General features: G+C 35.5%; 1 protein-coding gene across 2 annotated transcripts in view; it reads right to left on the minus strand.

The window, feature by feature from the left end:
- Positions 1-14,437, minus strand: part of ank3b (ankyrin 3b) — a 231,517-nt gene that overhangs the window by 185,512 nt on the left and 31,568 nt on the right. Inside the window, exon 1 of one of the 2 annotated variants that reach the window (XM_059531829.1) lies at positions 3,271-3,697. The exons of the other annotated variant lie outside the window; for it this stretch is intronic. Within the exon in view, the coding sequence (XP_059387812.1) occupies positions 3,271-3,336 (66 nt within the window). The 5' untranslated portion in view covers positions 3,337-3,697. Of the gene's footprint in view, positions 1-3,270; positions 3,698-14,437 lie in introns of those variants that run through there. 2 annotated transcript variants of the gene reach the window in all.

Genomic DNA, 14,437 nt, shown 5'->3' on the forward strand with positions numbered 1-14,437 from the left:
TGGGGAGGAGCGACCAGCCATGTTGACTGTCTGAAATTGAAATTAAAATTATTTAGCTATATCTGAATTACAGTTACGGATAGCCAGAGAAAGATGACAAAGGCTTTGTTCGCATTGCGCATCCAATTTTTTAAATCGCACTGTCATGATGCAAGTGATATGATCTGAAATCTGATTTGACAGTGTTGTCTATGTTACATTAAAATTGGCAAACCGAAATTGATAAAGCAAATCTGCTAACAATATAAAATGTGATTTTATTCTCTCCTGATCAGGTTCAGTTTATTACCCAGAAGACTATTCATCCAAAGCTGCTGTATTTATATTCTAGCAAGGCATTTACCAAGACAAAACATCTCTAACTGTTGTTTTCTCATCTTTTGTTTCTCCAAATTGGTGGTAAAGAATAATATTCATTGACAGGGACGAGTCTTATGGAAGCATATGGGTAGCGATATTCAATTTGGAATGTAATATGCAAAATGACAATGCAATATGTAAAATAGCAATGCATTTCTGTATTTACATTTACATTTTCCAATACATTTGTGCAACGTTTGGTGCAAAATGAAAATGAAAATGAAATTACATAATTTTCATTTGGCATTTCATACACCAGTTTTAATATGTAAAATGAAAACTAATTTTAACGCTTTATAAGTTGTAAAATTAAAATGAAAATGTATTACAGAAATGATTAGATATGTATAACATGTTCAAGCAAAAACTGTGGCAAAATTATCATTTAAATGCTATTTTTCTTAAATGCATTAACACTCACAGTCAAGACACTTCGATTGCATTTTCATTCAGTGTCCCACAATGAATGTAGCAAAATTCAATGTGCACATTGAAAATGCATTCCGAGCTGATCACGTCTCCGCCCCCTCCCGCCATGTCAATCACTGCGTGAACAAGGCGGGGCTTGCAGAAGGTCAAGGTCAAGAGACTCAAATCTCAAGAAGAGGATTCAAGTGAGAGAACATGGACAAGACCGTGTACGTTTTGATCATTTCGGTTTATGGCTTCAATATTTCATTCGCACTTGTGGGCGGCGCTGAAGCGCTCCTTTCATCTGATTGGTCAAATAGCTCCACCTTCAGCACAGTCTTTTCATTCTTTCAGGCATTTCTGTAATACATTTTCATTTTAATTTTGCAACTTATAAAGCGTTAAAATTAGTTTTCATTTTACATATTAAAACTGGTGTATGAAATGGCAAATTAAAATTATGTCATTTAATTTTCATTTTCATTTTGCACCAATCGTTGCACAAATGTAATGGAAAATGTAAATGTAAATACAGAAATGCATTGTCATTTTACATATTGCATTGTCATTTTGCATATTACATTCCAAATTGAATATCGCTACCCATATGCTTCCATAGAGTCTAACCAGAAAATGAGTTATGAAAAACCTGAACACTGTCTGATTTCCTGCTCTATTGAGCTCTAACAATACGACCAACACACAAAGACAAACCCCTGCGATGGTTCATGTCCTCTGTGTCGCCCTGGACACCAATTAATCTTTAAATGGACCCATTCAAACCCCATATGCTCTGGGGATTCTGGGTAACCACAATGGATAGGATTCTAAAGTATTTAAAAATAAAGTGTTAATTTCTGAGTGTTAATTGTAATTTTGGTGCCAAGTTTTTAAAGAACAATAAAATGGAAATATTGTAAAATGACATTTTTACACAGTGAAAGTCGATGGGGTTCAAAAGAAATGGACCCCATTTCAGTTGTTTTAAATGCTTTACATTAGTTACATTTAAGATTTATGAAAACATGAAGCAAAACAAAAAAAAATAAAGCAGGGTGAGTCCCAAACAAGAACTCATTATTAAAGGGATTTTAGTTGAGTTGAGTTTAGTTATATCGAAGCCTGAACTAAAATGCAGTTTTATATATTTTATTAGCAAATTATATATATTGTGATTATACACAAACAATGAGTTGCCTTTAAAAGTCTTGCATCTAAAAAAAGTCTTTAAAAATCTAAAAAATATTTTTTCAGTTTAATTTCCAAAGAACTTCCTATATTAAATATTGTGATAATGTAATATAAAATAACGCTTTTAAAAATAAGATTTTACTCATTATACCCACTACAAATGAATATTCAAACATATTGTAACAAACACGGTAAAATATATATTTGTAAACCAAAATATATACGTTTGCTTTACATTCCCAGTGTGCATAGCAACAGGTTGGGGTAGCATAAAGAGACCAAGAGAGATGGCGCTGTCAGTGCGATTGCCAAATGTACACACACATATTTCACTTCTGATTAGAATGACTGTCTTTGAATTTATGAAATGCTGCCTTTGAATCACTATGCGAAAGCAGCGACTGCACCTGTTACACAAGACAAAAGGGAATTCCTCAAATTCTCCGAAACATTTAAAGCAAACACTTGTAAAGCCAGCAGAGCTGACCCGTAGCTAGTACCACCCAGCGCTGACTCAGATACAGCTCCTGCCAATGCAACTGAATGGCTGCAATTAAGCAGATTATACTGCTCGTGCAGAGAATAGACGGCGTGGGTGGAGGGAAAGAGAAAGAGAAAGAGAGAGACAGACAGACAGAGAAAACATCTGTCCGGAGTAAGTATACAAAAGAACAAAATGAATTTAAAGATGCGTATAAGACTAGTATTCATATCTTAGTTATTATAAAAGAAGAGTCATACATAGATATGAAGAAAATTTTTGTGTAAAATATAAGTAATCGGATTAATTCAAGCCAAAATTATTGTTTAATATATCAGAATCCACATGATGACATCAGGTTCCACAAACAAAAAAATTTTTTTTAAAAGGATCAGCTCTTGTAAGAAATACAGATATGTTTTCACTTTTTATGGAGCAATGGTTGTGCATATACAGATCATTTTATTTAAATATGCTTTTTATTTCTGTTTATTTATTTATTTGTATTTATTTTCAATAATCAAAACCAGCACCTGTAAAAAAAATCAAACCCAAACAAAGAGAAGGTCCTGCTCCAGAATCAGCGTCTAGGTTGGTTTCCCCCTGAAAGTGTACTGTCAAACACCTTCAAAACAAAACCATGCCACCCTGAGCACACCCCTTCAGACGCTCTAGAACAAAAGAGAAGCTTCCTCCAGATCCCCGTCTAGTGCTTTTCAACATCAACAACCACCATTAACCTTTCCAAATGCCATAAAAGGAGGATTTAAACAAGCCCCGAGCGTTAAACTGAAAAGATCTCTATGTTTAAGTAGCTTTCTTATTACCTTTTTGCCCTTCTTCTTGCGTAATGCTTGCTTGCCGGTCCCTTTTTCCTTGGCGTCTTCGTTCATCTTACACAAAAGGTCCTTTCATTTAATCCAACATCGAAAGAGCAGTGATGATGAGAACTACAGAAAAGTCCATGAAAAGCGAGTCGCTCTAATACCTGCTGCCCTCTTGTTTTCGATTGTCAACACGCACTCAAAGAACTCGGTCCAAACAGCACTTGAGCGCTTTGGGTGGTTTGGTTGGTGCCAGCTCCTACACACGCCACAGGTCACTGTGAGGGAGACGGGGGAGGAGAAATCACTGGAGCTTTTATTGGAGTGGGTTGAGAGATCCGTGGGCTGGTTCTTCTGACCCAGCTGCCCACCTCTCCCTGACCAATACAGTTGGGTCTACTGATTCACTGGTGCTCCTCGCACAGACTAAATGGTGCTGATGGAGACACGCGCTCTTCCCTAGCAGCCAAACATCGAGAGGGAGGGAGAGAGAGGTGGGGGGGGGGGAAAGAGGGCGGTGGAGAAGGAGCGCAAAACGATGAAGCAATTGCCATGGAGCACCCCCTTTTACAAATAAAAGAGGGGTGAACTGAACACAGGCTGGAAGAAATGGTTAATTAATAGTTGATTAATGCCTGCTGATAGAAATTGCACACCCGTCAGCTCTGAGCGTGGCCATTAGTGAAATGTCAGTATAAGGAGAGTTCACAGACGAGACCTACGGGGTCAGGTTACTGGTACAGTAGATGATCTCTTTTATTTCACGCAGGTTCTCGCTGAGATGTAACAAATCCACCTTTACACCAGCCTTGGGAACGCAAGTAATTTTCCCAATCGTTTTCTCCATAAAGTTTTATGTAAATTCTCAATAGAGAGATGTAATAATATGATGTAATCCATGCTGTAAGCCATGAGGTAATCAGAAATAGAACTACTATATAGGACAGGGATATTCAAACTCTGAATCATTCGCTGATAATTATTTAGACATTTTGGGTGATAACTGACATAAATGGTCGATAATACAAATCTGAATAAACAAATGATTTTTGTTTGTAGAATCTTACAGTAAATGCTACAAAAATTAGGCATCAAAACATTAGAATGTACAATATGCAAAATGTATATTTTGATAGAAAAAATAAGTAAAACAATTTCATAATAAGTTAATATAAATTATTAATTAAATATGAATACAAATTAAAGGGATAGTTCACCCAAAAATCTAAATTATGTCATTAATAACTTACCCTCATGTCATTCCAAACCCGTAAGACCTTTGTTCATCTTCAGAACACAGTTTAAGATATTTTAGATTTAGTCTGAGAGCTTTCTGTCCCTCCATTGAAACTGTGTGCACGGTATACTGTCCATGTCCAGAAAGGTAAGAAAAACATCATCAAAGAAGTCCATGTGACATCAGAGGGTCAGTTAGAATTTGTTGAAGCATTGAAAATACATTTTGGTCCAAAAATAGCAAAAACTACGACTTTATTCAGCATTGTCTTCTCTTCCGTGTCTGTTGTGTGAGATTTCAAAACAAAGCAGTTTGTGATGTCCGGTTCCCGAACGAATCATTCGATTTAACCAGATCTTTTTGAACCAGTTCACCAAATCGAACTGAATCGTTTAAAACGGTTCGCGTCTCCAATACGCATTAATCCACAAATGACTTAAGCTGTTAACTTTTTTAATGTGGCTGACACTCCCTCTGAGTTCAAACAAACCAATATCCCGGAGTAATTAATTTACTCAAACAGTACACTGACTGAACTGCTGTGAAGAGAGAACTGAAGATGAACACCGAGCTGAGCCAGATAACGAACAAAAGACTGACTCGTTCTCGAGTCAATAACCGGTTGCATCAGTTTTCAGCTCACCAGTAGTTCTTTCGGACAGTTCGATTCAATAAACCGGTTGAAGAAAACGGTTCACCGGTTCTTTTGCGCTCGACGTAATGGCGTCATTGGCGATGACTGCAAGCCTTCGGTTTACCCACGCTCAAAACATTAGCACAGAGTCAGTTCAGAATCAATCACCAAAAGAATCAGTTTGGTTCAGACGCTCTGCGTGTCGGTCTGTTTCACGCTGAATCACACATGCGCAGTATCATCAGTTCCTCGGTTCTCGAATCGGACACGTCTGACAGAAACGGTTCTTGACTCGTGAACGAGTCATTATCTGGCTCGGCTCGGTGTTCATCTTCAGTTCTCTCTTCACAGCAGTTCAGTCAGTGTACTGTTTGAGTAAATTAATTACTCCGGGATATTGGTTTGTTTTAACTCAGAGTGTTAGCCACATTAAAAAAGTTAACAGCTTAAGTCATTTGTGGATTAATGCATATTGGAGACGCGAACCATTTAAAACGATTCAGTTCGATTTTGTGAACTGGTTCAAAAAGATCCGGTTACATCGAATGATTCGTTCGTGAACCGGATATGACAAACTGCTTTGTTTTGAACTCTCTCACAACAGACACGGAAGAGAAGACAATGCTGAATAAAGTCGTAGTTTTTGCTATTTTTGGACCAAAATGTATTTTCGATGCTTCAAAAAATTCTAACCGGCCCTCTGATGTCACATGGACTACTTTGATGATGTTTTTCTTACCTTTCTGGACATGGACAGTATACCGTACACACAGCTTCAATAGAGGGACTGAGAGCTCTAGGACTAAATCTAAAATATCTTAAACTGTGTTCCAAAGATAAACGGAGGTCTCACGGGTTTGGAACGACATGAGGGTGAGTTATTAATGACATAATTTAGATTTTTGAGTGAACTATCCCTTTAATAATAATAATAAAAAAATCTATAGTTTTAAATCATAGACATTAATACATTATCACCAAAAGTGTGAAAAATAAATCTTATTTGTGAGACATACATTTTCTTCTACAGGCAGTTATATTAAATTATTAGTAGTATTAAAGAATAACTATGGTTGCCAGCATTGGTAAAATGTAAAAAAAGAATCATAAACGAACAAGCATGAATAAATATCCAATATCAATGTAAAAAAAATTAGACCACTATTGTTATTTTAGTACCACTGAGGTACTGTTAGATTTTTTATTTTTGTTTTGATATATTTTTTATTATTATTTTAGTTAGTATATCAAGTTCAGCTAAATGAAAATGAGAAATGCTGCCTTGTGAAGTAGCTGAGATAAAATAAACATAATTTTTTATATTTTATTTGATTTCATTTGAAGTTGATTTCAAGTAATGAAAGTCTTCCAAAATAATATATGTTGAAATCACACTGACTTGTTGCTTCTACAGATGCATTGATAATTGCTCTATAACCTCTGAGTCTAAGGTAAAATTTCTCTATGGAAAAATAACTGTCATTTTAACTTTCAGACCCCTACTGTTGTCATGTATTACACCAGCAGTGATTCACTGAATGAAGGAAAGCGCTTAGTTGGAGAGTTTGCACCTCTGGCCAGAAAACAATAAACTGGAGCACTTACTCAACCTCCAGAGAGGAACCAGCATAGAAGCTGCTAAAGCATCATGTGATCTGATTTTCCAGTCACACAGCATGTGATAAGAATTTAAAAAGATGGAGATGTAGAGAAAGTACATTGTGGGTTGTTTACTTGGCTTAACATTATGGTTCAACATCACTTACATTACAAAAATGCTGGTGAGCTTTAAAGAAACAGTCACTGTTTGCCGTACAATTACCTAGTCATCGCTGCATCTCCTCTGAGTGCACCGTCATTTACTATTCCCCAGCACCACAAATGTGCCCTGAACCAATAACAATGGATTCATTCTCTGGGAGCGAGATTGTAACAGAATGCTACAGACACTGTCTGCTCTTTCTGGTTTGTGGTCCCCATTTCTATTGATATTAACTGAGAGCTGAGTGATTATGTAGCTGTATGTCCATTATGGTTTAAAATGAAAACAGGTATATCAAAGAAAAGCCACTCTAGTCTGTCCTCTGCTGGCCAATGACTGTCATGACATAAACAATCCCACCCTGTTCTTTTAAAGGAGATCGGATATGAATTGTTAGGATAAAATGTGTGTCTGCATTATATTTGGCATTATGATATTCAACTTAAAAACCCCCTTCCATCATTTATTGCTTGATATGTACGGTACATATTCAATCATATAAAGAAAAGGAAAGCTACCAAAGTACAATTCATAAAGGATTAATTAATCATCAAAAATAGAAGCAAATAAGCAGCCGCCAAACCTTCGGAGTCTCACTAACATGCAGCTTCACTAGTAGTTGCAGTGCAGTTTCTCACTCTTAATTCAATCTGGCAGCAGAAGCACAGCTTCACACCTAACACAAGGCGTCAAAACCCAGACTTGCTGAACCCTGATAACCTCATTTTATACTGTTCCAACAGCCATGAGCTTCCAGTGCATGAATCTTATAATAAAATGATTGCTGAAAGGATAATAAATAGGTTATTAAAAATAAACCATTACATGCTATAAGGGAAGTTCAAGGTTCAAAATAGGTTATGCTCTATTGACAGTGTGTGACATGCCAACAGTTACTACAAACAGTCATTTCAGCTCATCAGTGCAGAGAGTGGCACTAGTATAAACTATAAAATACACAGTTTCAAAATAAACAACAAATCAGTTACCGTATCAGGTAATTCTAATTTTTAATTTATTGATCAGTTGTGTCCATGAGATGCACACATAGTACAAATGTCTAGCCATGTGACCTAAAAAGTGTTTAATATTTTTATTGAAATTAAAAAGTTCCATTTAATTTAACTAGATAACTTAGTTAGAATGAAACTTCCATCAACTGATTAAAAAAAACTCACAATCCACAAGTTATCTATATTTATTTCTATATTTGTCTAGAAGTCTTTTTGCTTGTAAACAGTTCTTGATCTGTGCATATTTCTCTCCTGATTCAGACTAGATTAATTTTTCATTGGCAAAAGCTATATTTTGAAGAAAGGACCTGTATTTATACTGGAAGCATTGGTTTGAAGTTAATGATGGATCTGTCGATTAGAAACATGCAGCCTTTAACTTCATTTGGATTACTTATTGTGATGTTCTGATAAAGAAATAAACTACATTTTGGATGGGTAAGAACATTTTCAGCTAATTTTCAATTTGGGTGAACTCTTTCTTTAATAGCATTGTAGCAAAAAAATAAAAAAATAAAATAAAATTCAGCTTTAAAATCTCAGGAACATTTGTACCCTTGACTTCCAGTGTAACACCATTACAGATTCAGGGTTGAGCAGTCATCAACAGAATGTCAAAGATGATGTGCATAGCAATGTTTTGAATTTATAACATTCCAAGACACTATCGTTCATACAGGACGTGTTAATGTATTCAAGATAGATAGAGCGTAACGGTATGAAACAAACGTACAGGAGCAATCTCAAGATGTGCTTTTTTACAGTCAAACTACTTTTAATGCAACTTGGCATGGTACATTAAAAATGCTATGCTAAAAAACACTAGATCAACATCCTGACATGTACATTTACAAAAGGCAAAAGCTGACAAAAAGATATGAGCCATATAAAAAAAATCATGACATGCTGATGGAGAAAAAAGTTGTGTTAACAGAGCTACAAGAGCCTACTTTTATATATATATATATATATATATATATGTCCATGGAAAAAGTGTCAATCTGTCTTTTTTGTTCTTCATTTACTGTATTAGTGTTTTTAGATCTGAAAACTCTTTGAACTTGGTTCTACTGACATATGAAACTGCTTCCTAAAAAAGTATTTTTGTCCTGATGCAATACTCTTGTAAACTACATCACCTGCCAGATCAGTGACAGTTTATTAAATAAGTAAAAAACTAGCAAATCACTGAAGGCAGCTCTCGAAAAAAAATAATGAAGCAGCTCTTTTGCTAAAAAGCTTTAGCTGACTGATTTTTCCAGCTATTATAGTTTTTGGGCATACAGTATAAAACTTCTTGTCTGACTGTGCAAACAAATGCAGCAAATCAAAATCAAATGACAGGACAGCATTAAGCTTTTGTTCACAATTGCACATAAATTATTTTGCACTGTCATTGTACTATAAATGTACAACCAATGAAATCTGATTTATTTATTTTCAGGCAGTGTAGTCAATATCTGATTGAAAAAATCTGATCACTCAGATTAAAGTAATTGTAGATTAATTTAATTATTAATTTATTATCATTTATTAAACTGAAACTAAGACCATAAAAACAAAAATAAGCATTAACTGAAATTAAATAAATTCAGAATATGTGTGCTACCCAAATAAAATAATGACTAAAGTAACGTTAAGTCTTTGAGAACGGGTTTCTCAAGCCAGGTGGTGCATTAGACCAGGGGCTCATGTCCTGTTTCCAAAATGCATCACAAAGTGCTTGAAAAAGTAGGCATACACAGTAGGCATACACACAGGTTTAAAGACTAGTTCTCGCCCCCTACAGATTTGGCTAGGTATACATCCGCGCTAAAATATCAAGGTGAAAGTCATCATAGCTCGCCTAGTATAGACCCAGCTACCATCCCAACTCTGAGAATAGATTAACGGCAATATTTTTTTATCGCCCGATAAGAGTCTCACGTTAACGCAGCACGTTAACGCCGATAACGGCCCACCACTAATATATATATATATATATATATATATATATATATATATATTAGGGGTGTAACGGTTCACAAAATTCATGGTTCGGTTCGATACAATACACTTGTGTCACGGATTGGGATGGTTCGGTACATTTAGATACAGCAAAAAGAAAAAATTGGCAGATAAATTTCCTTGATTTTTAAAAAATGTTTTATTTATTAAAACTAACAAAGTATGTTTTTTTTTTTTTTTACATTGAACAATGATGGAGCTATTCTTTACCCATCTTCTATGGTGTTTTCTTAGCAGCATACTGTATAAAACAAAAACAGCTCCTTATAAAAAAAAATGAAAATGTTATATTAGTTATGAACAAATACAAAGATGTAACTTTTTATATGGAACTCTATAACTCTTTATATTGAGTGTGTTTTTACTCAATTGGTTCTCTATAGGGCTTATGTTTTTTGGAACAAAGCAGGAATTACGGTCTGTCTGAAATGGGCTCGTGAAGGAATATTGTAACGGGGCTCAATTACATTAAGCATGTTCTTAAAACCTATGTTTTCCACTACAGAGTAAGGCGCTCGCTCACTCAGTACGCGCTGAAGGCTCGTTGGAAAATGGCTAATGCGTTTAACAGACCAGAAATAGAAGATCCTCCAATAACCAACAGGTCTGGTGTTTGGGTGCACTTTGGATTCCCTGTAAGCTATAATGGTGATGATAGAATGAATGGTAAATAGTAAGGTCTCATATCCGCGGCTATAACGTAAATGTAGCCTACCAATCGCCGTGGTGATGTCTTTTGCCCTGTTTGAATCCATTGGAAATGTCTGTCTAAATGCTGCGGGGATAGTTTGTTGCGTGTATGTTTCTCCTTTTTTTAGTCTTTTCCCAGATACTGACACACTAAGGTGATGTCGGCGTAAATGAGTTGACATGTTTCAAGTATTCCCGCTGGTGTTTTTTTTTTTTTGTATTCCCGCTGGTGTACCCTAGATGCGACATATCGTTGTTTTTTTTATCCACCACTCTCTTGCCATCACCATTATAGCTTACAGGGAATCCAAAGTGCACCCAAACACCAGACCTGTTGGTTATTGGAGGATCTTCTATTTCTGGTCTGTTAAACGCATTGGCCATTTTGCAACGAGCCTTCAGCGCGTATTACTGAGTGAGCGAGCGCCTGACTGAGTAGCCTAACATAAACATATAAGTTGGTGCTTTTTTCTTCTTCGGGGGTGTCAGGGGCGGTGCCTGTTACGTCGTTTGGGTTATTGGGCTACCTTGTTGAACGCATATCATTATATTTCACAATTTTTTTTATTTTCCAAATATAATTAATTAGTCCAACGAACCGCTCGGTCCATAATGCGTACTGCGTACCGAACCTGAAAGCCTCATACCGAACGGTTCAATACGAATACGCATATCGTTACACCCCTAATATATATATATATATACTGTATAATGTGATTTAGGACTATACTGTAATAGACTAAACTATATATTTAATGATGATGAGACAAAAAAATTTATTATATTTTATATATATATGTAATGTGATTTAGAACTATACTGTAATAGACTAAAATATATATTTAATAATGATGAGACTAAAATTGTAATTGTTTGGCAAACTAAAATAGTATAAAATGAATGTAGATAGTAGCTCAGATCATTTGGTTTGAGGAGAATTGGATGAGAAATAGTTAAGAACTCATGTAGTTGAGAACTCTTCTGAAACTTTAGAAGAGACACATTAATTCACTGAAGAGTAAAGCAAAAACAACTGACTTTCATTCATGATTTTTCTTTCAGTTACACATTCCTCCAGGGTGTGGAGTGAGTGATCTGTGTTAAATGTTGAGTACACACCTCTTATCGTGCCGGAAAACCTTGAACTCCATAAAATAACTAGAGCAACATATTGAACGTGCCTAGCTCAAAGCTTTACCTAACAGAGGAGTGCTGGGCTGTTTGCAGCTCCTCACTTGTCAAGTTCCACACATTTCTATGTAGAATGTCACATCGCAGCTGCAAACTAACAAAATCCTGCATTATCCAGTAGTGAGAGTCAGGATTTTTGATCATACTTAACAAAAAACACAACAAAAATCAAAAGATCCAAGGCAGATTTGAACTAAGCTCTAGAAAAACTGCACTGGGCTACAAGTATTTGAAGTGTGTGTGCAGCTAAAGCTCTGGAATCAATCATCAAGTGTCAAGCAAAGCTGTTAATCACGTAATTTGTTTTGACAGGTCAACTGCATGCCTTTATACTTTGAATTAAATTATACTTTGATAAGCAAAAATCCCAATGTCCTGTACATGACTACACATGTCTTTGCTATCTGTCATTAGCAGTTCACCATCTCCCACAGTCCTCTGGGAACACAGGGAACATCAGAAATCTTTGATCTGTTTAATTACACTCTCCACAACTTCTCACTACAAATATCTGTGCCGAGGATTAACTTTAATTATAAATCTGTAAATATGCAACAAAAGTAGTTAATACTACCTGGAGTATGCAGTCTTTTGTGAATAGAAAGATCAAAAGAACAGGGTTTATTAAAAAAAAAATGGTACATTATAAATATCTTTAATGTCACTTTTGATCAATTTAATGTGTCGTTGTTGAATAAAAGTATTAATCTCCTTTAAAAACAATCTTGCTTACCCTAAACTTTTGAAAGGTAGTTTTATGAACATTTTTCAACATTACAAATCAGCCTATTAGAAGGATTTCTGAAGCACCATGTGACACTGAAGAGTGGAGTAATGATACTGAAAATCACAGAAATAAATAATATTTTAAAATAAATTCAAATAGAAAACAGTTGTAATTGCAGTAATATTTCATGGTACTACCGTATAATAAAGAAATACAATATCTAATACAATAATTTTTTATATTACTTATATAATACTCATATATTACAATATAATACAATATAAAAAAATATCTCCCTCATAACTTACTGTGATTTTGATCAAATAAATTTATCTTTGGTGAGCATAAGAGACATACAAATATGAAAGTGAAACTAAAAAACTGAATAACAAATAACATAGGCATGCATTATAAAACTAGCCAAGTTGGAAGATAAGTTCATTCAAACTTAAAATTCAACAAATGTAATCTTATCTTTGATATTTGCCATGGCATATTTTAGTAAGCTGTCTACCCGACATTATAAGATGTCTTTAATTCAATTGTAGATTAGTCTTAAGTTTTGTCCAAATTTCTATAATTCACTGAAAAAGCGCAGTGAACAAATTTATCCAAGACGGCTGATAAAGCAAAAGAAATGGCATTTCTTGACTACTTTCCACTTTCAGTTTTCTTACATTCATATTAATATTTAACGTTTACATTTTTAACATTTCTCTTTATTAACAAATACTTAGTCTACGTTCTACTGTTTGTTTTTTTAATATTTATAATTCTATTAATGTTTAACTTTTTAATCTAAGAAGAACAACAGCATGTTTATTTTTGCAGGTGTAGAAATGAGAATTGTGAAATTTTATTATTATTATAACCCTGCCTAGAAGGTTTGTGGCCTTGTAGACGTTGGATTACAGCCATAGTGTTTGTGTAAGGTGTGTATAAAAAAAAATAAAAAAAAGACACAGAGATTGATTGAGAGTTGGTTCCCATGCTTCAAAAATGACTTGATTTTGTTTTATATTCTGTTATTAATACCCTCAATTTGTATTAAGCAAGAGAACTTCCACAACATTAAACAACAGGATTTCAGAATGTCTTTGCAGCAGCTCATGATATCAGAAAATGACATGCTGCTTCATATATAATCAGATCAGACTGAAGGGAAGAGAATTTGATTTCACCAGCAAGCGCCGAGGAGAATCATGTGTCATACAACCTGCTTCAATCTTCTTCACATTAACTGATTTGCATTCGTCAATCTACAGTGACTTATTATGCCTTCATGAATTATATTTAGCCTTTTATCTCATGACTAGCCAGATTTATACATTACAGCACAGTGAAAGATTTTGTGGTTCAGTAAAATCAGCAGAAAACGTACTCGGTTACTAAACGTAACCTCGGTTCTCTCTAGAAGAGCGAACGAGTACTGCGTCTTAGCTAAGACGCTACGGGAAAAGTCTCTTTTCACAAAATACTGAAGCAAAAAATTATCCTTAATTTTGTATTTTTGTAAAGCGCATTTGCAGCAGTACACAGCCATAGGCGAGACGGCTCGTTCGCTCATTGGCTTGTTCTGCGGCAACTGCACAGCCTATCGAGCGCGGTCTGATGCAACATCAGACCAATAAGGGCGCTTCGCGCCCTTCTTGCCACTTCCCGCCGAAACGGGTGTGGCCCAACCTATAAAAGGAGCTCGAAAAGGCTGACTCACCTGATTTATTTCATCGCCGAAGCGAACCAGAGTGAATCGTGCGCACAGCAGAGAACGCAGTACTCGTTCGCTCTTCTAGAGAGAACCGAGGTTACGTTTAGTAACCGAGTACGTTCTCTTACGAGAGCTCTCTCGTACTGCGTCTTAGCTAAGACGCTACGGGAACCCAATGTAAAACGCCGTGCGCGCAGGGAT

Source organism: Carassius carassius, chromosome 40, assembly GCF_963082965.1.
Source record: "Carassius carassius chromosome 40, fCarCar2.1, whole genome shotgun sequence".
NCBI classification, from domain to species: Eukaryota; Metazoa; Chordata; class Actinopteri; order Cypriniformes; family Cyprinidae; genus Carassius; species Carassius carassius.